The 25139-nt window shown below is 38.1% G+C and overlaps 1 protein-coding gene across 1 annotated transcript in view; it reads left to right on the top strand.

The window, feature by feature from the left end:
• Positions 1–723: 723 nt before the first annotated feature.
• Positions 724–25139, top strand: part of LOC139692171 (tachykinin-like peptides receptor 86C) — a 228640-nt gene continuing 204224 nt past the window's right edge. Inside the window, exon 1 of the mRNA XM_071590235.1 lies at positions 724–1189. Within this exon, the coding sequence (XP_071446336.1) occupies positions 724–1189 (466 nt within the window). The remainder of the gene's footprint in view (positions 1190–25139) is intronic.

The following is a 25139-nucleotide window of genomic DNA, read 5'->3' as shown; positions in this document are numbered from 1 at the left end:
ACTTCATTAGCGTAGGAGGGAATATAACCGAATTTGTTTATCTATTTTAAAGTGTGGCAGCCATCATTCTCAGGAACTCTTTAGAGTCTAAATATTTCCTATTAGAATTTGGATGCAGTAAAAGTTAAAGAGTTTTATTAAATATCATTTAAGGTTATTTTTTCTCTTGCCATCCTTTTTTTTGGATTTGATCTTATTTTCAACGCCGGGAAAGGAATTCTTGCCGTGCTGAAGGTTTTACTATTTGACCATTCAATTTTACAACTCAGCAAAAAGACATTGCCACTTGGATGCCAGTTTGTATTCACGAGTCTGGATAAACAAGGCTAATATCAGTCTTCCAATACATCGGATGCAGAGCTACATAGCTGGAAGTTCAATTTTCCAGTTTACCTAACTTTTCGATTCATTCTGACCACCTCTTCCCTCAGTTACGAGGGAATAAAATTTAGACCGTTCTCGATATTTGGCGAACGGAACCAACTTCACGGATGCGTCCCTTTCCATCTCTCGGATTCTTTACGACTCGTTAAGCTTCGGACCCCTGATTTGTACCCGCTCCGAGGAAAAATCGAATGCACAGCAATAAACTACGATAGCATTCGAAATAAATATAAGGGACACTCGATCAGGTCACCCTAGAGGGCTCTGTATACGGGAAATCCGCGGGTAGACGGTGTTGTGATAACTGGGATTGGCTTCGTAACCGAAGGCCAATCCACAATGATGCACTCGTGGCTGGAAGCCGAGAGTGAGGGGGACCCGATTCCGGCCGCCGCGGCTGACCTCCCGAGCGCCGAAGACGAGGACGCCGCCTGGGGATTGCTGTACAATTGCACGGCGCGTTTGCTGCAAATGAGGGTGGCGGCCACTGGAGTAGGTGGCAACTCGACGTCAGCCGGAGGCGGGACGGGAGCGTGGCACGGGGAAGACGTGGAGGAGAGGCTTTTGCAGGAGGCGATCGCCGAGTGCCTCTTCCCGCCAACATCCTCCTCGCCCTCCATCACAAGGCTCTTCCCCTTCCTCGCCTCCGCCGAGTCGGCAGCGCCACAGCCATCGCCCGCCACCCTAGGGCCTCGTCGTCCCTTCTCGCTTCCATCGTGGGAGAAGGCCGCGTGGATATTCGTGTTCTCAGCGATGCTTCTGGTGGCCGCCCCCGGGAACGCTATTGTCATCTGGATAGTGCTGGGTGAGTGAAAATCCATCCATTTTTTTCATCCGAACTAATCTCATCACTTTTCTCACTCTTTTGCAAATGATGACAGAAATTAAATTAATAATAGAAGTATGTATAGATGGTATAACAACACCTAAACGCTTTCCGAGAGAAAAAGCCTTCGCACTCCTTAAGATCCAAGGTATATTGCGAGATAATGATAGAATAATAACATGCCGTCACTTTAGACCATTAAGTTTAGAACCTAGACAACTTGGTATTATCGCATCGTCTTACTGAAGACGGTTTTGTTAGCATGAAGTGAAAAATGTGCACTATCATGCTACATAAATTTATTTAGACTAACTTTGGAAATTCTACTGGACATTTGATTAGAAGACTCTCCATTCTCGGGATACGCAGGTTGTTTTTCTGACAACAGTTTCGCCCGTGTTTCAACGAGCGTCTTCAGGTCACTTCAACCTGAAGTGACCTGAAGACGCTCGTTAAACGTCAGAGAAGACATATATATATATATGCCCAAATCACCTTACTAGATGTTAACTTATCATTAATTAACGAAACATTTCACAAATCTATACAAATAAAACCGACCAACACACAACAAAATTTACACTGCAACAGTTGCCAACCCCATTACACGAAACCCTCCATTCCTTATTCTCTTACCATATGAAGACAGAATCTGCAATTATCCCGACTCCCTGGATAGATTTCCTCTGAAACCTAACCCATTCGAACAAATTCCTGGGAGTGGAGGTTGACTCTGTCCACAATATAGTTGTTATAAGATGCAGTGTCCGTTTCAAAATGATTAGGTAGGGGCGGCAGGTTAGGAAATGAAATATAGAGGCATCCGACTTTTATTAAAGTAACTTTTAAATAGTTTCATTTGCAGAGAAAAAAACAGTTGTTTCGGGGTAGAGAGGGATTGCTCCATCTCCGGCCAATGGTACTTTTTCATATACATATAACTTGATTTTTAACTAATGTCACCTGATGATATTACCTTGAAGTGAACTCATGGTCGTATACCTTTATGATTCCAGCGGAATCTCTTACGTTAGTCTTGTTTCATTTCCTCATGATATCCAATAAATCCCAACAGGTACTCTTACGAGGGTGACCAAAACCAAATAAAACTAAGCACCAATATTTTCTTGAATTTAACTATCGACCACGATGTTATTGATGGAATGTCCTACTGAATTACTTATAAGTAAATTTTGGCTTGCGATTAGAGTAAAAAAGTATACTCCTTAAGATTTGAGGTATTAAGACTCTTAACAGCAGTAAAAAATAAGCTTATTACAAGTATATTTCAGTGCAAAATACTTGCAATTATTACTTCTTTGTAATGATGATTCATCACCAAACATCAGGCTAAAGTAACACCTATACATCTGTAGTATACATACATAATGGTATAAAAAATGTAAGTTCCCGTCATAAATTTCTACTAAAAAGGATGGAAAATTAAAGCTGATTATCTCTGAATAACTCAATGGAGATTTACCACGCCGCCTTTGTACGGGATGACTAAGCAAACATAAAATACGCCCTTAAAACATTTATGAAGAAGGGAAGGCATTGTTTTTGCTACGGTCACTTTCCACGAATGTGCACATTTTCTAGCCCTATGAACAAATTTATTTTTTTTATTTGAACGGATGAAATTAATTCTTTATTTGTTACATTGTTATTCTATTTTCAATTTTCAATCTCATTTTTCGTTTTACTGAGTTTCACTTTTCCTTCTTTGACTCGCAAAACGTATTTCAAGCCTGATATATACGAATTTTCGACTCGAGGCTCTCTTAAAGCCACACATAATCTTACGCCAAAAAAATTAACTCTTTGAAGCATCGACACCCCAGGCATGTGTTTTGATCAAAATTTTCTTTCTCATATTAAAATACCGACTGTCCAAACTTTCAGCGCCACTTCATAAAGTCAATCATCCCAATTAGTATGTATGATTTTTACTTCGACCAGAGAGATTGATTACACGTTAAAATACGTAAAAAGATATAAAAATATGTTACTATAGGTATTGCCCTGGTGGAAATGATTTTTATTTTGTCCTCACGAGAACTCATCAAAAAACTAATACTCCACTCTCCCAATAGCCTAAATTGATCCACCATATCTCATTTTGTCTTAATTGGCTCACGCCAATTAAGTCACAGGGTGAGAGGTATGCATGGTCCTCTCAATTTAATGAGAAAATCAAGCCGATATCCCCCCAAAAGATGGAAGGTGGCGACACGGACTATTCATGATCGGATTAAAGCACACAAAATTTTGATACAATTTATTTAAACCCGATATCCGCTTTCACATTTTAAACCATCGTCAAATTTACAAACAAGAGTGGCCTTCACACAGCTCTCACGAGAACAAAAATTCCCTTCGATATTTCACGAAATTACGCATTTTGCAATACCTTTCAAAAAATAGTTGCGTGTTAGTCAATTCCTAGTGGAATTAGGGTGGATTCCCAGAAAAATGAATGCATAACTAGTTCAAGCGGAGCCCGATGCATGTGCGCACTAAATTTCATTGCACAAAAATGTTATACGAGAATACGCCAATTGCCTCCAAAGATTCTTGTACATAATCGAATAACTTAAACACCCAATGGAATCAACTAATAAATATTTTGCACGTTACTGGGAGTGAATATTTTTTCCATCAATCAATTTCATAAATATTTATCCAAATTAAGGGGACTTATAAACTGACTCATTCATTCATCCACAGCTCCTCCGCCAAATTTCTAAATAATATTTCAAAAACACTTCAAATGTATTGGCAATGAAGCGTGCATCATTGAACCAATATAGAAATTGGAGTGTGCAAAATATTCGGAACGCACAAAATTATTTTCTACTTTATTACCAGCGTAAATAATTACTACAGCTTAAGCTGAAGATCCCATTGATTTCATGGTCTCGCTATGACGTTGAGTGTGTTCCAAACATGTTTTATTACTCGGTATATAATTCCATCTTACTGAATCTCACTTTAACTCCATCCTGCTAACTTGTTAACACAACTAGGTATGCATGCAGAAACAGTATATTGATTTGTAACAGAGTTCTTCGCAATTGTATCATTACCCAATTTAGGACATATATATGGCCCATTGTTAGGGATCAATGAAGGAAGCATTGCTTAGAATCATTAAGAAAATCGTTATTGCTTTAAAAGCGTGACCCTACCGCTGTCATTTATTCCCCTAAATTAATTTATAGATTTAAGGTATTAATCAAACGTATTTCAGATGCTGAGAATAAATCCTTGTAAATCATCTTAGGACTCAGTAGATGGATGAATTAGAATAATATATATTTTCCATGTGTGTCTTTTTGGTTATTTTAAAAAAACAATTAAGTTATCCTATAACGCTGATCAATTTAAAATTGGTCGGAAATTGTTATTTCAAAAGAAAAAATTAAATACGTATTGTACATCGTGCACATTATAATAATTAACGTCATTATTAAGATTTAAGTTCGTATCGCTACTATTATCCTCATTAAACATACCAATTCTCAACAAAATAGTGATGAAACTTCATATATCAGCATATGGAGTCGTAATAATGCAATATCGGAGCCACTAAGACAAAGCCAGTCTCCAAAAGGAATGGCTAATAAATTGGATGGAATGGATGAAAGGATCAGAAGGCTCAGTCGCCACCTTCGCCGTCTTCCTCAAGGCACAGATCTAATGACCGAATCTTAAGTACGCCTTGAGGCAAAGCCTTAGCTGATTCTGATTGCTCGGAAGGTTATTATGTGAGAGAGAGAGGGGTCAATGTCGGGTATTTATGATTAAGTGAAACGTAAGGGAGAGAAACATTCCGCCATAAAAACTTTAAAATATTTTTTTTCTTTCCAATAAAAACAATTAATATATGCTTTAATATTACATTACTAATATCTTCTTATATTTGGAATACGTCTCATGCACCAGAGTATGAGAAATATACATGTCAATGAAAAAAATTCAAACCATTTACCGAACAATTTAATGCTTATACATATCACCATACCTTCAACGGACTAAAACCTTGACGTGCAGGAAGGGCTTGTGTGTTCCGGTGACTTCTAGAGCTGCGAAACCAATAACAGATAGGTCGAAGGTTAGGTGCCAGACGAAATTTAATCCACGCTGCGTCTATTCCTCAGTGAGGCGGCTGCAAAGGCATCTGACCCAAGTGGGGAGGTCATTGAGTAATGATGTCACGTTAAAAACACTATTGTGGAAGGCAATAGGAGACCGCCTCAATTTTCATTCCCAAGATCGTAATGATGGACAAAATAGAGAATATGAGTCCTGGTGACTACAGTAATCGCAATAATTGGTCATGTGTCGTGCCCCGCAGCGGGAGAGGCAGGGCTTCCGCGGTCGTCATCACACGAAACCCTTGCAAAAGAAACCGCCAGCAGCAGGACAGAAGACACAGAAGAGGAAGACTAAATTAGTTTGATTGGAACATGGAATGTTAGGACAAATTTGAGGACAGGACAATTAGATAATATTAAACGAGAAATGGCAAGGGGAAATATAGATATTTTAGGTTTATACGAGGTGAGATGGAAGGATAGCGGGAATTACTGTAGTGATAGTTATAGAGAGAATAGAGAATAGTTGAAACAGTGGCTGAGACGAGAGAAAACGAGGGGTTGCAATTATATTAAATACAGAGGTAGGAAGAAGTGTAGCCAACAAAGAACAAGCAACAGATAGAATATTACTATTAAGGATAAAAGGAAAAACCGACGGAATTGGTTATTTTTCAGGTATATATGCCACCGAGCAACCGGACAGAGGAAGAGGTCTAGGATGTACTATCAGTAAGAGGACATAATCGAGTGTGTTGCTGCAGGAAAATATTTGATAGTGATGGGGGATTGGAACGCGACGGTAGGCGAAGAAAGAAATGGTGATGAGGTGGGGGACTAAGGTTTAGGCACGAGGAATGACCGCGGGGAGAAAGCAGTTGAGTTCTGCAGGAGACAGGGGTTAGTCATCACCAACACTTGCTTTAGACACCACAAAAGGCGCAGGTAGACATAGAAAATGCCTGGTGACTCGGAAAGGTATCAGTTTGATTATATTTAGTTAGGTACGGCTTCGGGAACAGTGTGATAAATTCGCACAGCCTCTCGGGAGCGGATGCGGTCTCTGACCACAATTTAGTTGTTATGAAATTTAGCGTCCGTTTAAAAATGATAAGGCAGGGGCGGCGGATATGGGATATAAAAGCATTAATTGATTGACAAGGAGGAAATGCCAGCAGGTGGTAGAGAAAACCATGAAGGACGGCAAAGAGCTGAGTAATATCGAAGAAGAATGGGAATATATCAAAAAAGGGATGTCGTAAGCCGCAAAAGACACATTAGGAACCTTTAACGGGAAAAGGACAAGGAAACCATGGATCGCAGATGAGATGATTACAAGGATGGATGAGAGAATAAAATGAGGGAGTGTAAACACAGAGCAAGGCAAAAGGAAGTACAAAGAGTTAATAAATAATTTGAGACGAGTAACAAATAAAACAAAAGAAGCATGGTGGAAGTCGAAGTGCAAAGATATGGAAAGTTTGCGGAGGAATGGTGAAATCGCTCAACAGCAAGGTTAAATCAATATCGGAAGGTAAAGAGGGAAAATCTGTGTGAACAATCAGGATGTAAGTCGGGTAAGATAAATGTGGGAATAGAAGAGATCCAAGAGAGATGGAATGAATATACAGAAGAAATATACGGTGAAGAACTTAGGCCAACAATACTAGACATAGAAAGAGAGCATGACGTAGAGGAAGATTACTTAGGTCCGAGCATACTTGAAGACAATATAGAGAGGGAATTAAGGTAGATCGAATCAAACAAGGCTGTATTGGTTGGCAACGTTTCTGCGGAACTACTAAAATATATCGGAAGTTGTGGGAGGAAAGGTCATAGGCTAATTCGTAGCTTATTTGGTGAAGTAATCTGGCCGGACGACTTTTTGAGAACAGTGTTATTTCCTATTCCAATAAAGGTAAAGGTTACATCAAGTGAGGACGACAGGACAATAAGTTTCATATCCCACGTAGCAAAAGTTGCTTACAGGATCATTAACAGAAGCATAGAGAAGAGGGCAAATGATTACTTAGAATATAATCAGCTTGGCTTTATGAACGGAAGAGGTACGTGTTATGTTATTGCATTAATGAGGTCACTAATCGAGAGGAATATAGAATACAATCAGGATGTATTTCCATTTTCCGTAGATTTCGAAAAGGCGTTTGATAGAGTGAATTGGGAAAAACTAATTATCATATATCCCGGATATAGGAATTGATTGGAGGGACAGTAGGCTAATCCGCTGTACCTGTACATGTACCTGCACATATCTCAGGCTGCTCAGGTTCGAGAGGGGAACAGAGGGTCCGGATGGGCAATGTTAGGAAGAGGTGTAAGGCAGGGTTGCCCATTATCACCGTTAATGTTCAACCTGTATGCAGAGGAAATGATCAAAGAGGCATGGGAAGACCTGTAGGTAGGAATGAAAGTGGGCGGGGAATTCGTAAAATCAGTTAGGTTTGCTGATGACCAAGCGTTAGTTTGTCAGTCAGCCAAGGAGCTGCAAGCATCGCTGAGTGCATTGGAAATTCAGTTCAACAGGTATGGGATGAGAATAAATATTAATAAAACGAAGGTTATGCGATTTCCTAGAAAGAAAAAGGCTAAGCTTAACATTAAACTAGGAGGGCAAAAACTAGAGCAGTTACAACAGTTTACGTATCTCGGTAGTGTTTTGGACCAACACGGTCAAAGTAGTAGGGACGTAAGGAGAAGAATTGCGCTAGGCAAAGAGGCTTTCACGAGGAGGAGGGAGTTGATGACGGGGACGTTGAGTAAGGATGTTAAGAAAAGACTCGGAAAAACTTTGATATGGAGCGTAGCTATGTACGGCGCGGAAACGTGGTCATTGAAGCAGGAGGATAGACGTAGATTGGAGGCTTTTGAAATGTGGGTGTGGAGAAGAATGGAGAAGGTGAAATGGACAGAGAAGAAAACAAATGAGGAAGTACTTGGTATGGTGGGCGAGGACAGGGGTTTGTTCGGAGAAATTCTATGGCGGCAGGAAAAGTGAATGAAAGTGGTATTGACCGGCAGTGGGATGTTGAAGACTGTGATAGAGGGAAGAATGTTGGGCAAACGAGGAAAGGGAAGGAATAGGATAGGGATGTTGGATGGGATGAAGGGAGGAAGAAGGTACCCAGAGATGAAGACGGACTTGATTCAGAGAATATTGCTTGATTGTTTTTTTTTCGAGGATTCACAAAATATTAATTCGGTTATTATGCCCATCCAAAACCTAATTTTATCGGTAGAATTCTTAATGATAATAAGACACTAAATCGCCTGCAAGTGGATTATAGGATTACACATGATATCAAAAATTAGATTGCTGATTAGAAGTGAAAAACGTTATTTTAGATAATTAGATCATAATTTAAAATTTTTGAACTTTTTAATTCGTAGAATGAGATTATTGGTATTCGTATTTAAACTAGTTTTTATCAAATGAACCAATAACCATGATCTCACGAAAAATTAGTGAAAACCTTTGAAAAATTATGGTCTCCATGATATTTCTTTAATTGCATTTGCAATGCTGGATTCAAATGAAAAAAAAACCTATGAAATGGTAATCGTTAATACTAGTGGCTTTTTCCCACGCACCTTGATAAAGATACCATTCTATTAAATAAGATTTTTACTTTCAGCAGAGAGGCAATTACTTTGTCATAGTAGTTCTTAATGGCGATTAAATCATTAATTTAAGCAGTTGATTCCCATTTTGATTCAAAGCATTTTACCAATTTCATTTCAAAGATTATCTCTCTCAGCACAAGGGTAATGGCTGCTATTGTAAAAATTCCACGAAAATGGGGAATTATGAAATAACGTCAGCCTTCATTGTTAAAAAAATGAAAAATAATTGTAAATGAAAGAGTATTGGTGGCAAAACATTACACGAATTGGATACCGGAGAGATTTCTTTTCAAAGTAACTATCTTAATATGCACGAAAACGGAATATTTTACCACCTAAGTATATATTTCCAGCGATGACCATGAAAATGGTAGAACAAAGTATATTAAAGAGACCTAATTGCCATTAAATTCAAATGGAAATTATATAGTTAAACCTGAGATAAATCAAAACGCAGAAAATTAGCAAATAATAAGCCTGAATACATTATTTAACTCTAAATGAATGTTCCTTGAAAAATATATTAAAAGTCTGTTATATTCCAAGCCATCCGCATTAAAGTCTTTCGCAGAAGAGTGAAAGTGGTGTCACCATCCAAAATTAACCTTGCACCTCGTTGAAATGACGGCCCCCCCGTGAGTGATTCTCTCAGCAATACCCCTTTCATGAATAGTAAATTGCCGTAATTGGGCCATTGACTGGATTTCCTCTTCTCCTCAGGTCGTAGGTTCCTCGTTAAGTAAGCATATGGTTCAATTAGCCGCGCTTAACACGCAATCCTCGTAGCTTAGATAGGTGACCCGGAAACTTTGATTAAAGGCAGAGGCGAGACGAAGGCTGAGAGGCGCCACAGATAAAATAAAGGCATGGCAATACGAAGTCGAAGCTATTTTTAGCCGATACTTATCTCATTATCAAATCTAGTTTCATGGCCGAACTCATTTACTTCGGTCCTTTACTCGTTCCAGTATTTAAATATAGTGGAATTTCTCGAAATCGGACTCTGCATGAGGGGATAATTTGTCCAAGATGAAATTTTCAGGAGCAAATGAGCAATGAATCCTTTACTCCTAAAAACACCGGCACGTAAGCCTCAATCAAAGATGAATCTAATGATACGGGTATGAAAAGCATTTTACGCATGAATAAGTCGAATTTGGAGCTTTACACGTCAGATATAAAATATTTGAGTATATATACGCATGTTTGCATATGGGGGTATATATATATATATATATATAATATATATACATACATACATATATATACCCATAGATACACTAATGCATATATATATATATTTCTATACCGGCACAATAAAACACAAAATAAAACAGGTAACACAACACATAGAGGACTCTCACACTGTAGATTGTTTGAGCTTTCGGCCTTCTCCGAGGCCTTCTTCGAGTAAGACATTCTCAGAGAGAAACATGGAGTCTGGGGTGGAAAAAGGAGGGAAGGCACAGGGTATGCTGGTAGGGGAGTTAAAGATGGCGGTTAAGGTTGGGAATTTTAAAAGATCGGAAAGCTAGTGTATATGCGGCATTCTAAGGAAGCAGGAAAAATGGATGAAGGGCGTATTGTTTGGCAGTAGGATGTGGAAGATTGTAATAGAGGGGAGAATGTTAGGCTAACGAGGGAAGAGCAGGAACAGGGTAGGGATGTTGTACGGGATGAAGGGAGGAAGGAAGTACACGAAGATGAAGAAGGATTTGATGTAGAGTAGGTTCTGGATTGTCTTTTGTTAGGAGTCACGGGCATATTAATTTGGTTGTTGGGTCCATTGAAAACCTGCCTTAGTCGCTATAGATCTTAATAATAATATATATATATATATATATATATATATATATATATATATATATATATATATATATATATATATATATATATATATATATATACATTATGAACAGCTCTCTTGGTCCGCATTTTCTGTTCTTTAAAATTCACTGCTAATTTTTCATTATATGATCTACGTGCCTTTAAAGAAGATTGCCGGGGATCGAGATGGTGCGGGGGCTAACGTACTGGCTTCCCACCCTGAGGGCGCGGGTTCAAATCCCGGCGGTGTTGAATATTTTTCAGAGGTATCTCGATCCCTACTTGAGGTGCTTTGTGGAGGGCACTTTGAGTGAGTACGCCGTCCGTCGGATGGGACGTTAAACTGTGGACCCCTTGGTGCCTTTCGTAAAAAGTAGGCTAATGCCGACGCCGGGTTTCTCTCCACCCTTCATCCTTTCCTATCCATTCCCTATGGCGCAAATGACCTTAGCTGTCGGTCGCCTCCCCTCAAAACTACTACTACTACTAAGAAGAATGCCACGTCTCATATGTTATCCTAACTCACAATTCCTGCTCCTCCTAAAATAAATATTACCTTCGGAACAAAGGCATTTAAATATCCACTTTTGTCTTACCTGGAAAAATTTCCTTTCCTATTACCCACCGCAACCTCTCTTATGGGTTGGATACAAAGATCTATTCCTTAATTGGTCAGATAATATTGATTCCTTTAAAAGATTTATTTTCACCCTCAACGCTTTCTCTTCTCTCTCTTTAACCTCCATGAACTCTTTCTTAGAAATCTCTTTCATCGGCGTAAATATATCTCTCGCTAATATACAAAATCAACACCTCTTTCCATATGAAACACCTAACAAACAATTTACCACCCACTAGACCAGTCGGCACCCGTTCCACAGCAAACGCCCTCTACCGTACCAATCTTCACCTGCGGTCAACGAATCTACAAACATCCAAACTCCCTTGATAAATTACTTGCCAATTTATACAACGCTCTCCTTAACCGCAAATAGCCAGAGTTCCCTTTGAATAAAAATTCTGCAGAACTTTCACGCGCCCAAACCTTTCAAAGACATTAAATCGCACTCCCGCTCCATTTGCACACCTTACTTCTCAGGAATTTAGTGCTTCAAATATATCCTCAAGGAACCTTTTCCCATTTTGACCAACGCCAAATGTCTCTTCGTCACTTGTAAACGATTCGCTAATCTATCCGAAATATTGAAGTCTAAGAAACTGCGGGAGATGCCGTGACAGTAACATTTGACATAGTCATCCTCTATGTATGGGCATTACAAAGCAACAACTTCATAGTATAATTGTTGTATTGTAATATTAATATCCTTTAAGCCCATATCCTATTTCTCCGTCATCTACAAATCCGCAAGGATGCCTTGTTGTCGACCCAAATGTAAAACATGAGCCATTTCACTACTCCTTGATTCCTTTCACTACTGATCTATTTTCTCTCGCCGCAAGTTACTCCCTCATACCTACCTCGAGTTGTAATTTACAATTAAACTGCAAGCTCTCCTTTTGCGCTAAAAATGCATCGTGGCTCTAGGGAGCATGCGCTGACCATGGTATTAACCTTGCCCTAAAAAAGGTGTACCCTAATTACTTCCCGTCAACCACCACTCCTGTCGATCACCCCCAAAACCCTCCCTCTCTACTTTCCTTCTTCTACATATTCATTCTCCTTATGCCCAATACCCGTGTTTTCCGTTTTCTCAATTCCGTTTATCGAAGGTGGTTGTCCACCAAAATATTTTTTAAAAACAACAAAATCGTGAGTGAATATTTTGTGTTTTTAATTGTTCTTTGCCATCTTCATGAGAATAAGTTTCTCTCCCACTTCATTCTAAAGCCCTTAAATTGCTTTGGAAAAATTGAGGATACTTTTTCTTTCGGTAACATGGCATGAATTTCCTTACAGTTTTTGTCTATTCCCTCAATAAAACGTGTAATCCTCTGTTTTCTTCACCTTCACTCCACTCAAATTACATTTTTAGATATCCAAATATCCTTCCTCATTAATGAATTCTATACATCAGTCCATACAAAAACCAAAGAAAAAGCACCCATATCCTCATTTCAATAGCTATCATCCTCTCCAAATTGAATAGTCAATTTTGTACTCTCTTTATATCCGAGGTTATTGCATCTGCAACAATACTGATTGCCGGAATTAATTCCTCTCAAAATATAATGTCGGTCTCATCCAATGTGTTCATTTGAACTCTCTTCTACAAACAAATCTTAAAACATACAATAACCCCTAAAATATACCAACGAAAAGAAAAATTAAACTGTCTATTCACAGATACTACTTCCTTGGCGAGCAGTACATAAAAAGTATTCTTAGAGATCTTTATCCCGTCCTCTTTAGCAACATAGGCATCGCCAACCTATTTTCCAAATGCCCCTCTTTAACGCTTAAATGTTTAGCAAATCTTTCAACTATCCTTAAATCCACCAGGCCCCTTTCTTAACCCACTCTATTCCAAGATTTCCCTTGCTAAATTCACACTGATAAAGATATTCCAAGATTCATCTTTGATATAGCTAAGATTAGGGTGGAAACAATAAACTTTGTTTAAATGTTTATTGGTTAAAAGGATTTTTCACTTAATAGTTTGTGGAACGATTTTACAATGCGTAACTTTGTCACCGAAGAAGGGTTCATTAACTTTCCAGATTAAAATAAAATATTGATTCATTTTATTCAATGAAAGCATTCTACGAAAAATTCCAAATTTGGCATCAATATTTTCATAATCTCCCTGGTGTTAAAAGCTTAAAGTGACGACTGTAAAATATTTATCTAAATACTTAAAATAAAGTTGTTTGGTTATTTTCATACGTATGTATTTCTTCTGCCGACTGCAATTTCCAATGGAGTGAGAAATATGTCTTGTAAAATAAATCATAATTTCATTTTTAAATAACCTGTGATAAATATCCAGAAACCATCTTCCAGAAATATATTTTTGAAAATACGTACTGATTACCTTTAATTGGAATTTTTCCGAGACCAAAGTCGGATTTTAGAATTCCTTTGGAATCTGAGGTTACAGTTTCCTGTTGTAAATATTTAACCCTTTAATGAAATCCATCATTCACAATTTAATTCTAATCTCGACTGGTTCAGGGTATGATAAAAAAATCTTTTGAGTGAGAGGACGATTTTTCTGCGAGGAAATCCGCCTGTGAGGTCATTTCGCGCGCTCTTGCCGTCATTTCCGAGGTCGGAAGCAGTCGACGCAGCGGAAAAGCAGGAGTGAGTAGCCCAACGCCTTCCGCCCGGGGCAAGAGCGCTCGCTTCGCCCGCTCACTCTCCCTTTCCATCGACCGATCTCTTCGATCGGAAACGATGATATAAATCCACTTGGCGCCTGTCCGTAATGGGTATGGTGCAGGGACCGAAATCCGTACCCGATGAGCAGGCAAGATTAAAAATAATTTTTTCATTCTACCATGGTAGGGACTCATTCAACATTTTAAATTTTTTTACAATTATTATTTCTAATCCATTTCATCGAGAGCCATTAAATTTTGAACAGGCTCTAAGAAGGCTAGGGAAATAAGGGATATTTTTAGCCAATGAGAGTATGTACTAATGGTTGGTGTAGCAACCTATTTTTGAAGGATATTCTAATATTGTATTGTTCATTTCTTCAAAAAATACTTCATGAGAAAGAATTTTTTTCGGAAAAAAATTTGAATTCATGATTTTTAGGGTAATACATGTTTTGATGTCCTAAGAGCACATTGGTGGTTTTACTAATTATACCTATCAGCGTGTCCTTATTCAGTACACAATTAGGGGATATGACTTTTTTGGTATACGAATTCAAAAGCCGGTTATATGAGCAGCAGAAAAGGAAATAATCTAGCGAAAGAGAAAATGAACTGATTACGTTTTTGACGTCACCTACTCACACGGATATTGTCTTTTGGTCCTTGTTTCAAGTCGTAATAGCAACTCTGTCGTAAACAATCATTAAAATAAAACGGGAGTATGAAGATTATTTTTGTTAAATTGACAAAAATATCCGTGAATCATTATAACATTGTTTTCATTTAATTAAAACCGTATTGGGTTGTAGGAGTTGGAGCTAAAGTAATTATCTGGATATATAGTAATTGTGGGAAATTATTCTGTGAGCTATTATGTATATTATTTATCTTACCTCAAATGATTTTTTTATATGCATAAAAATTCGTTGAAATGCGGAATTCCAGTTTATTCAGCATCTATTAATGTGGTCACCTTAGAAACTCCATTGCCTGCGCCTGTTCATTCTCCGTAATTGGGTGAATGCTCACTTTATTCCGCTCAAGAAGAAAAGCGCTAAAAAAGCTCCCCACTTTAGAATGCCAGAAGAGATTGTTTAGTCTAATACGTCATTTAACCTTACAGATGAACAAAGAAACACTTGTAATATAGCCGAGTCAAACAGCAGGTTCCTTAAATAACTAATGCTGTCTAGAATTTTTTATAATAATAAACCGTAACTTTTGACGTTTAGGCCAACCTACCATGGTCATTATACTCTTAATATTTGACGAAATCCGCCATTATTGTTTAATTTTACTATGGTTAAAAGTTTAATTGAAAACAGAGTAAAATTTTTCAAGAGTGAAATTACAAAGGAAGGACATTTTTATCATTCGATGATATATCAGTATGCAGAACATTGAGAGGGCAGTTTCCTTTCCTCGACTAAAATCAGTCTTTTCTTCAAATTATTCACTGTTTAAAGGGAGCGGAACATACTATATGGTTTTAATGTAGGTAGGATTCTCCCTAGTCTTGCATGCAAATAAATTAAAACGCGGAATTGTTTACGTGGTTATATACTCAGAGACTTGGTGACTCGAGTGAGAGTGAGTCCATTTACTCGACATGTTGGATACCCAATGGCAGAGTGTGTAGTCGCTCCTGGATTTCCCGCCACCCTTTGACGGTCGCCATGACACGAAATACGATCAATCTGATCGCACCCGTTCCCCCATCCGCTTCTTTCCAAATTCATGGAGACACTCCATTCGTGCCTTTTACGGCAAGGGCTCCACGCTCATTAGGGGCGCGTGGTATGGGGGATTGGAGCCCTTGGATGTTGAGGGATGGCCAGGGTGAACGGAGGGGTGGAGGGTTGTGCGTGCGGGGAATAGGAGCTTGGCTGATGGGGGCAGAGAGAGAGGGAGAGAGAAAAAGAGAGCTAGCGAGCGCGTGTGCTTGCGAAGGCATTTAGCGAGGGAGAGAATCGGAGTGGAAATGCACCCGGTTAATTGAGCTTCCAGTTTGTGCGTGTGCGAACGGGCGAATTTAGATCTAGATGGTAGGTTTCAAGTTACGTTCCCGTTTCACATCTCATGAACTTTTATCTTGGACCCCACCAAAGGATGAACATAGGCTATATCACTCCAACGCTAGGTTTGAAAGGGATGGGATGAAAGAATGACGAGAATCGGCCTCTCTATAAGTTGATGTAGTGATAGTCAACGAATAAATTGCTAATATTAATATTAATTTGGCAATGTCAGTGTAAAAACCACTAAATTACACCTCGATACTTCATGTTCAAGAAGTTAAATAAGACATTGCGATGCATTGAAGTGCAAAATTTACCAATTCCATTTCTTTCATCGAATACTACCTTGATCAAAAATTTCCCGGAATTTATTCAGAAAATTAAAAATACAAGTTTATTCATCTAAATCTATATTGTCCCCTTCAAAGTAATCCCCATCGACTGCAACACACTTATGCCAGCGCTTGATCCAATCCTTGAAACATTTTTTATATTCGGTTTTCGGTATGTCCATCAGTGCTTCCTGCGATTTTTCCATTACTTCCTCTCGGCTGCTAAAACGCGTTCCCCGTAATGGTTTTTTAACTCGATTGAACAGAAAGAAGTCACAGGGAGCCAAATCAGGTGAATTCGGTGGCTGTTGGATGGTATTTGTTGCATTTTTCGTCAAAAAATTACGAATAATGATAGCACTGTGCGACGGTGCGTTTTCATGGTGCAAAATCCACGAGTTTTCTGCCCACATTTCTGGTCTCTTTCAGCGAATTGCTTCACGCAAACGTCCCATAACGCCCAAATAATACTCTTTGTTTACTGTCTGGCCTTCTGGCAAAAAAAACACCGTTGTAATCCATGAAAACCGTCAGCATTGCCTTCTTTTTTGACTGAAAACGACGTGGTTTTTTTGGTCTCGGCTCATTTGGTGAACGCCATTCACTTGCCTGATGTCTGGATTGCGTGTCGTACTCATAAACCCACGTCTCTTCTCCAGTAATGATCCTTTTGATGAATGTGGGATCGGATTCAGCCCCGCAAATCATGTCTTTTGCGACGTCAACACGGTCTCTTTTTTGCATGAAATTGAGGTCTTTTTGCTGCTACACGACGGAAACCCAAATCATTAACCACAATGTCTTGGGCGGAGCCATAGGCAATGTTCAAGTCCTCCGCTATTTCTCTGATGGTTAATTTGCGGTTATTGACCAACATTTCTTTTACTTTATCAATTTTTTCACCGACTTTCGATGTCGATGGTCTGCCACTGCGTTCATCATCTTCGATTGACTCACGACCACTTCTGAACCGGTCGTGCCACTGGTAAACGACCGTTTTTTTTAGAGAATCGTTGCCGAAACACTTTTCCAACATTTCCAACGTCCGTGCGCCACTAAATCCGTTTTTTACGCAAAATTAAATACAAGTTCGTTGTTGCAAATTTAAATCCATTTCTGCAATTGTAAAAAATCGCCAACACACACAGAGATACATGTACTCTTGGCTACGTAACTTTTGCAAATGTCAAGTTATGACACTAAGATTTAAAGGGAATATCAACAACAGATGTACCAATTTAACAGAAAAAACAGAACTCAAATCGGAACGATGGGAGCGCCACACGGTGGTTATTCCGGGAACTTTTTGATCAAGGTAGTATATATATACATATATATATATACATATACATATACACATATATATATATATATACATTAATTTATATATATATATATATATATATATATTAATTTATATATATATATATATATATATATATACATTAATTTATATATATATATATACATTAATTTATATATATATATATATATATATATATATGATATAGAAACACTAACACGAGCAGTATAATATTTAGACGGCACAATAGAACACAAAAAATAGTAACACTTAAAAGGACACACATTGTAGATTGTTTGAGCTTTCGGCCTTCTCAGATGCCTTCTTCAAGTAAGACCTTTAAAGTTTTACTATTTTATTTGTGTTCTATTGTGCCGTCTAAATATATATATACGGGCGATTCGAAACATAAGATCTCATATTTTTTCATGAAAAATCCAATTTATTCTCAACTTTGCGTACATCGTTGGAAAGGGTCAGCATTTAGCTATTTTTCTGCATAGTCGCCTTGACGATCAATCACTCTTTGCATCCTTGTAATCAGCTTTTTAAAACCACCCTTGTAACTTTCTCCCGCCGCGTCGCGAAGCCATCTGACGACTGCTTGTCCGATATAAATTCATCGCTATTCAGTGGAAGTGTACATTGAGAAGTTCACGGGCATCAAAAACGTGCGGAAGTGGTGCAGGGAGTTTTGTGATGGCCGGGAAAACGTCCACGATGAGCAGCGATCGGGGCGGCCGAGTTTGCCGGAATCAACGATGGCTCCAATCGACACGATAGTCCAAGGGTAGAGCATTGGACTACTCCTCGTATATGTCCACTCCCTGTCACCATGCCTTGGGTATAGAATCGGTAAAGTTGTTTGGATAAAACACTCACACATGCACGCACGCACATGCATGTCCGTATATTGTTTTAAAATGGTGCTTAGTGAAAGAAGGGACTCGTTTTGAAAGTGACAGATAAAGTAAATCTGCTGACACTATGCGTGAGGGAGGGAGGAAAGGAAAAATCAGAAAAGATGAAGAAAGGGGGCAGAGGGGGAGGAACGGAAGGTGGTAGCCGCAGTTAGGTTAAGGGTGCTGACCCTTTCACGCGACCCATAAACAATACAGGAGCACCTCCAGTCGTTAACATACGGACCGTCTCGTCGACGATGGGGGGTGTGGTGAAAGTAAGAGGAGGGAGGCGCGATGTATTTATATGCCTATATAAAACGGAAATAAAATTTTAAGGGACGACGGAAAAAGATCTACCAAGGCTTTTCACGGAGCACCGGGAACGAGGCGGACGTGAAAGGGGAGGTTTGGAGGTGATAGGAAGGGGGCGGTTGGTTTGGAAAATAAAAGAACGAGCTCGGGCCCACGCAGTGGAAACGGAAACAGCTCTTGTCCGAAAGAGATTTAAACGTCCTGAATGATATATGTGACCTGGCGATTTTTCACGATTGGCTGCGTGTGCAGCCCGTTTTATGCCCAAGGTATACTCGAACAGATTACCCCTCCCCCGTCGGTCATGTCTATGACGGCATAGAGCCGCTAATGGAAGAGGGTGGCCAAGAAATTGACTCACCAAATCGTTATTTTTTTAAGTCAGGATGAGATTTTTTTGCTTACTGTGCCAGTAGATCATCGAGCTCTGACTGAGATCGTAAGAATATTGTCCCGAGGTCCTCGAATAGTTAAAGACAGTAACGCCGTCACTTGAAGGCAGCGAGTACTCGGATGAATGAATGAATTCACAATAGAGATAGTGGAAATTTACCAATCTTTTCACCCAAACATCTTTCATCGTCATGATTTCGGTAGGAAATAGAAAGAATCAGAGTTGTAAATGAAATTATCTCCATGCGCTTCACATGAGTCTTAAAATCGATTACATCGGTTGCATTGAAACACATGGTAAAATTGTATTTCACACTTTTTATTATATCAAATTGGTAAACTTAATTAGAAACATAATTCAATTATTACAGAGAGATCAAAATTAGGCGTAAGAGCAATAGGCCAGACAAGAAGATTAAATGTTCTGAATATGTGATAAGTAAAAAACTTAGAATGGTAAAAACGAATCGGGAAATAAGATTACAAAATTGGAAAGAAGATAAATGAAAGTTTTATAAAATAATAGAGCAAAATTGATGGCTGAAGACAATAAAGATTCGTGTGATGAATTTTTGTGAATTGAAATGTTTGAAAAATATTGTTTTCTTACCGAATTACGACCCAACTGTGTAGCAATAATTTAATAATACAAAGAATAGACCTAGAAACTCTAGCATTGAGTTTTAGCTGATCCGATTGTCTTAAATTCGAGGATTTTTCACATGATATACAGATACTTGTGTATCAGTAGATGAAACGGTGGAAAAAGGTTTTACTGGAATGGACGTTAATAGAAAGAAACTGAAAGGAAATACTAGACTATTAACTTTATTTTAACCATGTACTGGTCTTCACACAGCTAAATGTAAGTCATCCTCCCTGATCATTACATTATTCTCATAAGTACAATTTAATTAGAGCCAATTATGATTATTTCAAAAAATAATACTATCCTTTTTAAACTTTATATGCTGGATCCTCCGAGTAATTTAAACTGAATTTAAACTTAACATAAAATTTAAAAGAATGTTTTCACGGTTTTCGGATTCAAAATTGAAAATGAATATAATACTAATGAATAATAAGTCTTTCAGATTGTTGTTAGAAATATTTAATTGATTAAGTATGGATAAAATTGCCAGCATATTAAAGAATAATTCAATTTATGCTCCGAAAAAATTAACAGAAAAGATAAAAAGAGTACACTAATTACGTAAGCTACCCTAAACATATTGAATAAATCGGTTTATTGCAGCATGGAATAACAATGACAGCTTTATTCTCTCTCAAAATTCATTGGATACATTGGAAAATAAAAAAATACAACTGTTTTGAAACCAATCATTTTAAATATTTTTGCGGGAATCACTGAAATTATAGTGACTGACTTATGAAGGTCGAATATAACGATATCTTTGCAATAAAGCAAATAAATTTTACAAAAATGCTCTTTTATTGAAATTATATTCCATATTCAAGATAATATACATTTTAGGAGGGATACCCTGTAATTCAATTCAATTAGGAAACTGTTATATTCCTCCATTCCTTTTGCTTCCGAACACTACAAAATTCTGCAAACAATTGGTAGATTGAAAACTCAAAGAATTGTGTCACAATTGAAATAATGTTGATTTCCATTATTCTATAAGTTATACTAAGAGGCATCACTTGAGATTACTGATAAAATCATCATTCTTACGCTAGATCATGTACACACTTCTTCGCAATCCTAAATTTATAAAATGTAGGTTTGTCAATTCTTTCCTTGACAGTTAATGCAAGTGATTTACAGTACTAAGAAAGTACGAGTTTTTCAGTTTCCAAACTATTGAGTGCTCCGTCTAATATAAACTCTCCTCTCTTATCAAAAAATCTCTATCTGACATTTCCCTTACACTTGCATTAATATTCATTAAAGGTTCCTAAATGTTCAAAAGGATTTACAATTTTAAATGCATATCAATCAATGTGGGTCACAATAGTCCAGAGGTAGAGCGTTGGACTATTCACCGCAAGGCTCTGGTTTGATTCCCGGGTAAGCCTCTCTGGGCACCTGTAGCTCCACCCAAGCTCTGTGATTTTGATTTTTCGGGTACCAGATCTTCCTGGGAAACCAAAACCGGCACAGGAAAAGGAACTGGCCTCCCTGCCCTAATGTGTGAATTTCACACATTAGGGCAGGAAAATGACATCGTTTGATTATTTGATTAGCATGTTTAGCTAAAAAATCTAACCAACTACGGATTCTGATTGTTTTCAGGGAGAATTCAGTTATTTTAACTGAGGAATCGCTAAAATTTAGCTTTTTCCCGCCTAATCTTTTATGCTTTGAAATGGAGCCTTCAAGTGGAATAGAGTAGCCCAATCAGTAATATGACTTAAGTGTTGGAACACTCATTAGCGCTGAGGGAAGTTAGATGAAATGCAAACACTAACTTCTCTCCTCCAGAAAATGAAAATGTGATACGCATCAATTTTAAATCTCCACGCCTCACTTCGTCACGGTGTTATTCCCGCATTTATAAAGCTTTCACGTGATCCATATTTCATATCTTAATGCTTTTTTTTCGTTCATATATTTCATAACTTAGCCGTATTTCCTCCTGAGGAAACGGTTTTAATTTATTCTCCGTAAACGGAGATGTTTCCTCAAAAGATAAAAATATATGCTGGAGAAAACGCGAAGGATTATTCGTTCAGAACCCTGGGGATGGGGACACTCGTTGGGCTTCCAAAAAACCGAGACATGGTTGAAGAAAAGAGCCGGGGGGATGAATGACAGTACATTTGTGGCATTTAGCGGGAGAGAGGGGTGGGTGAAACGTTTTTGCAAACCGAAAAACTTTGATGATTCCGAGAGCACAAAATGTTCACATCCGGGAGGCGGTCGGAAAGAGAGGAAGAGGCGCAAGTTGTAGAGGGTGGGCGGGTCAAGGTAGGCACGGAGAGGGTCGCGGGGAGAATTGATGGACATGTTTAAAATTCTGCAGTGGAAGAGGCCTGGGCCTCTGACGTCAACGGGTCGAAAAGAAGTGGGGGGGGAAACCCATTCCTATCCTAGACATATCAGGGCGATAAACTTGAGTGAAACACGGAATCTTATTATGGATTTGATCATATCCTTGTCACTAGGAGATTCGGGTGGTGAATGAAACGAAATTTAAAGAATTGATACTACCTGTCGCAATTTTTTATTTTTTTTTGCATTAGTCAATGTAAATATTTATGCATTCAAATATTCTTAGTAGCACTTTAAGATGGAAGAGAGATCTTAATGCGTTTTTAATATTTTGAACAAAAATGTAGCTTAAAATAACTCTTTTTATTATTATTAAAAATACACATGTGCTGATAGACATTGTCAGGTGGCACACAAGTCCCAAATAATCGCAAAAGATAATAGATAAAATCAGACTTCAAAACACAAATCTCTTTAACAAAACAAGCGAATCCCCATCCCATTTACAACCATTAATCAGCAAGAAAAAAAGATAAATTAAAAAAAAATAAGCTATTACGTATAATACCTGTACAATACACCACACATCAATCAAATTATTACATATATACCTTACATCTATTCTTAAAAGTATACACTCTGTTAGGAAAGGGCTCGAATATTTTTGCAGGTAAGGTGTTCCAAGCAACAATTGTTCTATTTAGAAAAGAAATTTTTTTTTATTTGTTCTCTGTGCCCGGCATTTTACCTTAAATTTGTGATCATTTCTGCCAATAAAATTTGGGTTCCCCGCCTCTTTCCTAAGATCTGCCCAGCCTGCCAAGATCCTTTTCTGAAAGGAGCTATATTAATATATTCAAAAATTTTTAATAATGAAAATATATGATAAAGTATGACAGTTGAAGTAAAATAGTTAACATTTTAGCAAAGTGAAAAAATGAGGACGTCATTTACCAAATAAAAAGCACTCGTTGATATATCAGATGTTTACTGAAAAGAATATTATTACGTAAGAAACAATTAGTTACGCTTCACATCTTAATTTTTTTTAATAGCTGAAAACATTTGACTCACTTAAACCAACAAAATGCAAGTTTTTGCAGTTTATTATCTTCATTGAATATATTAAAAATATGTTTCAACAGTCTTCAATCAGGTTATAGCAAGTGTAGAAAAATAGCAAGCAAGGTAGTAAAAGGAGTAGCTGAGGCACAATATTTTTACCAAAATCTTTATGGATCCCAAAAAATTTCATTAGATTCCAAACGTTTCTTACATTCTGTGGGCACGAAAGGAAAATACTATTTGAAATATCCCTGTCTAAAGCTTCTATCTTTATATGACTTTTACATTTTGATCTGTATGTTTGTTTTTGTGATGACTCGTTTTCCGAAATTTCTGTTAGGTTTCCATGGTTTTCTCTGTTCTTTTTAATCTTTCTAAAAGCTTCAGGTCAGCGATATGACCATGTTTGTCCATCGCGTCCCAAGGGAAATCTTGGAAACACCATTTATTCAATGTTACTTGTCTTGAAATAAATTTCTTTTCTACCATAGGCAAGACATACAAATCTTTTACAGTCGTCTGGAAGTTTTATCATCAAATAAGTAAATTAAAATTTAAAGGGATGAAAACATTTTGTAAGCCATTAACAAATTGAAACAGTAACATCAAAATTGAATTTAGTAAAAGATTTATTCTCTTTTCTTGAAGTGAACGTTGACAATATTTTCTTCAATATGAATTATTTCCAAGTTCTTAACTTTTAGTTTAAATATTCATAAACGGTCTTTTTTTTGACATGATAGTTCTTTTTTAATGGGAAGTCTTTCCATTTTACTCGTATATAATCCTAATGACGGCGTTTCAGTCATGGGAAAAGTACGTACATTTAAGTACTGCACACCCTTATGAAAATAGCATTTAAAGAAAATTCGACGACAATTTCTCCTCCTTCAACGCCAGACCAAATTAGCGCGACGAGCTCTGGGGCAAGAGAGGGACTGACGGCATGCAATAAAAGCAGCCCTCGGTAAAATAGATACGCGGACAGAAAGAGGTGTGCAAAGTTGGAGATTTTACTTGGCGATTAGGGAAGGAAAACATTTTGATGGAGAAGGATGAAGAGATTAAAAGGTGGGAAAGGCAACTTAGCTGCATAAAAGAGTCCGAGGAGCCAAAAAAGAGAAAAGTAGATAAGAGGGGCTTGAAAACAGGAATGGATTTAATTAGAAAGATCTTTAAAGAGACGGATTATTTGGATTATTCTTGAGAGTATGAGGAGGATAGCCATAGGGGTCCTTCGGAGGAGGGCATGTGGACGTGATAATTAGGTGGATCCATCGAATGACGCCATGGGGAGGCCGAGACCCTTCTCCTACCTTGGAGAAAGTGAGAGGGACGGAAAGGGAGAGGGTCGGAGTGACCGAAGGATGCTGAGAGGGACTCATGTCCGAGTTGGCGTACGTGGAGAGGCGATTAAATGCGACGGATGAATAGATGCCCTCCATCAATCTCTATTAAACTCACCTCCATCTCCCCCTAGGAGTCGCGAGGGTCGTACATTCCGGGGACGAACGAGGCACGCACCCTCCAGGACAATGTGAAAGCCTCGGTGGCGGAATTTATTTTTTATTTCCGGAGCGGAAAGCTTGAAGAGAGCAGCGCTCAACATTGTTTCCAGCAAAGCCCACAATGTGTTCCTGGCAGCTTATCAAAATTTAGTAATGGGAAGAGCCGCACGAAACTTTTTGAGAAGCCTGGAGTTATTGATTGCCGAAGAGACTAGCTCCACACAGGCGTATGAATTCATAAAATCCATATCTCAAATGAAGTCTTTTGGCTAAACATACGAAA

The sequence above is a fragment of the Hetaerina americana genome, unplaced genomic scaffold (assembly GCF_022747635.1).
Source record: "Hetaerina americana unplaced genomic scaffold, ioHetAmer1.1.p SCAF_4, whole genome shotgun sequence".
In the NCBI taxonomy this organism is placed as follows: Eukaryota; Metazoa; Arthropoda; class Insecta; order Odonata; family Calopterygidae; genus Hetaerina; species Hetaerina americana.
The sequence above is the reverse complement of the archived record's forward strand: the minus strand, read 5'-3'. Positions and strand labels throughout refer to the sequence as shown.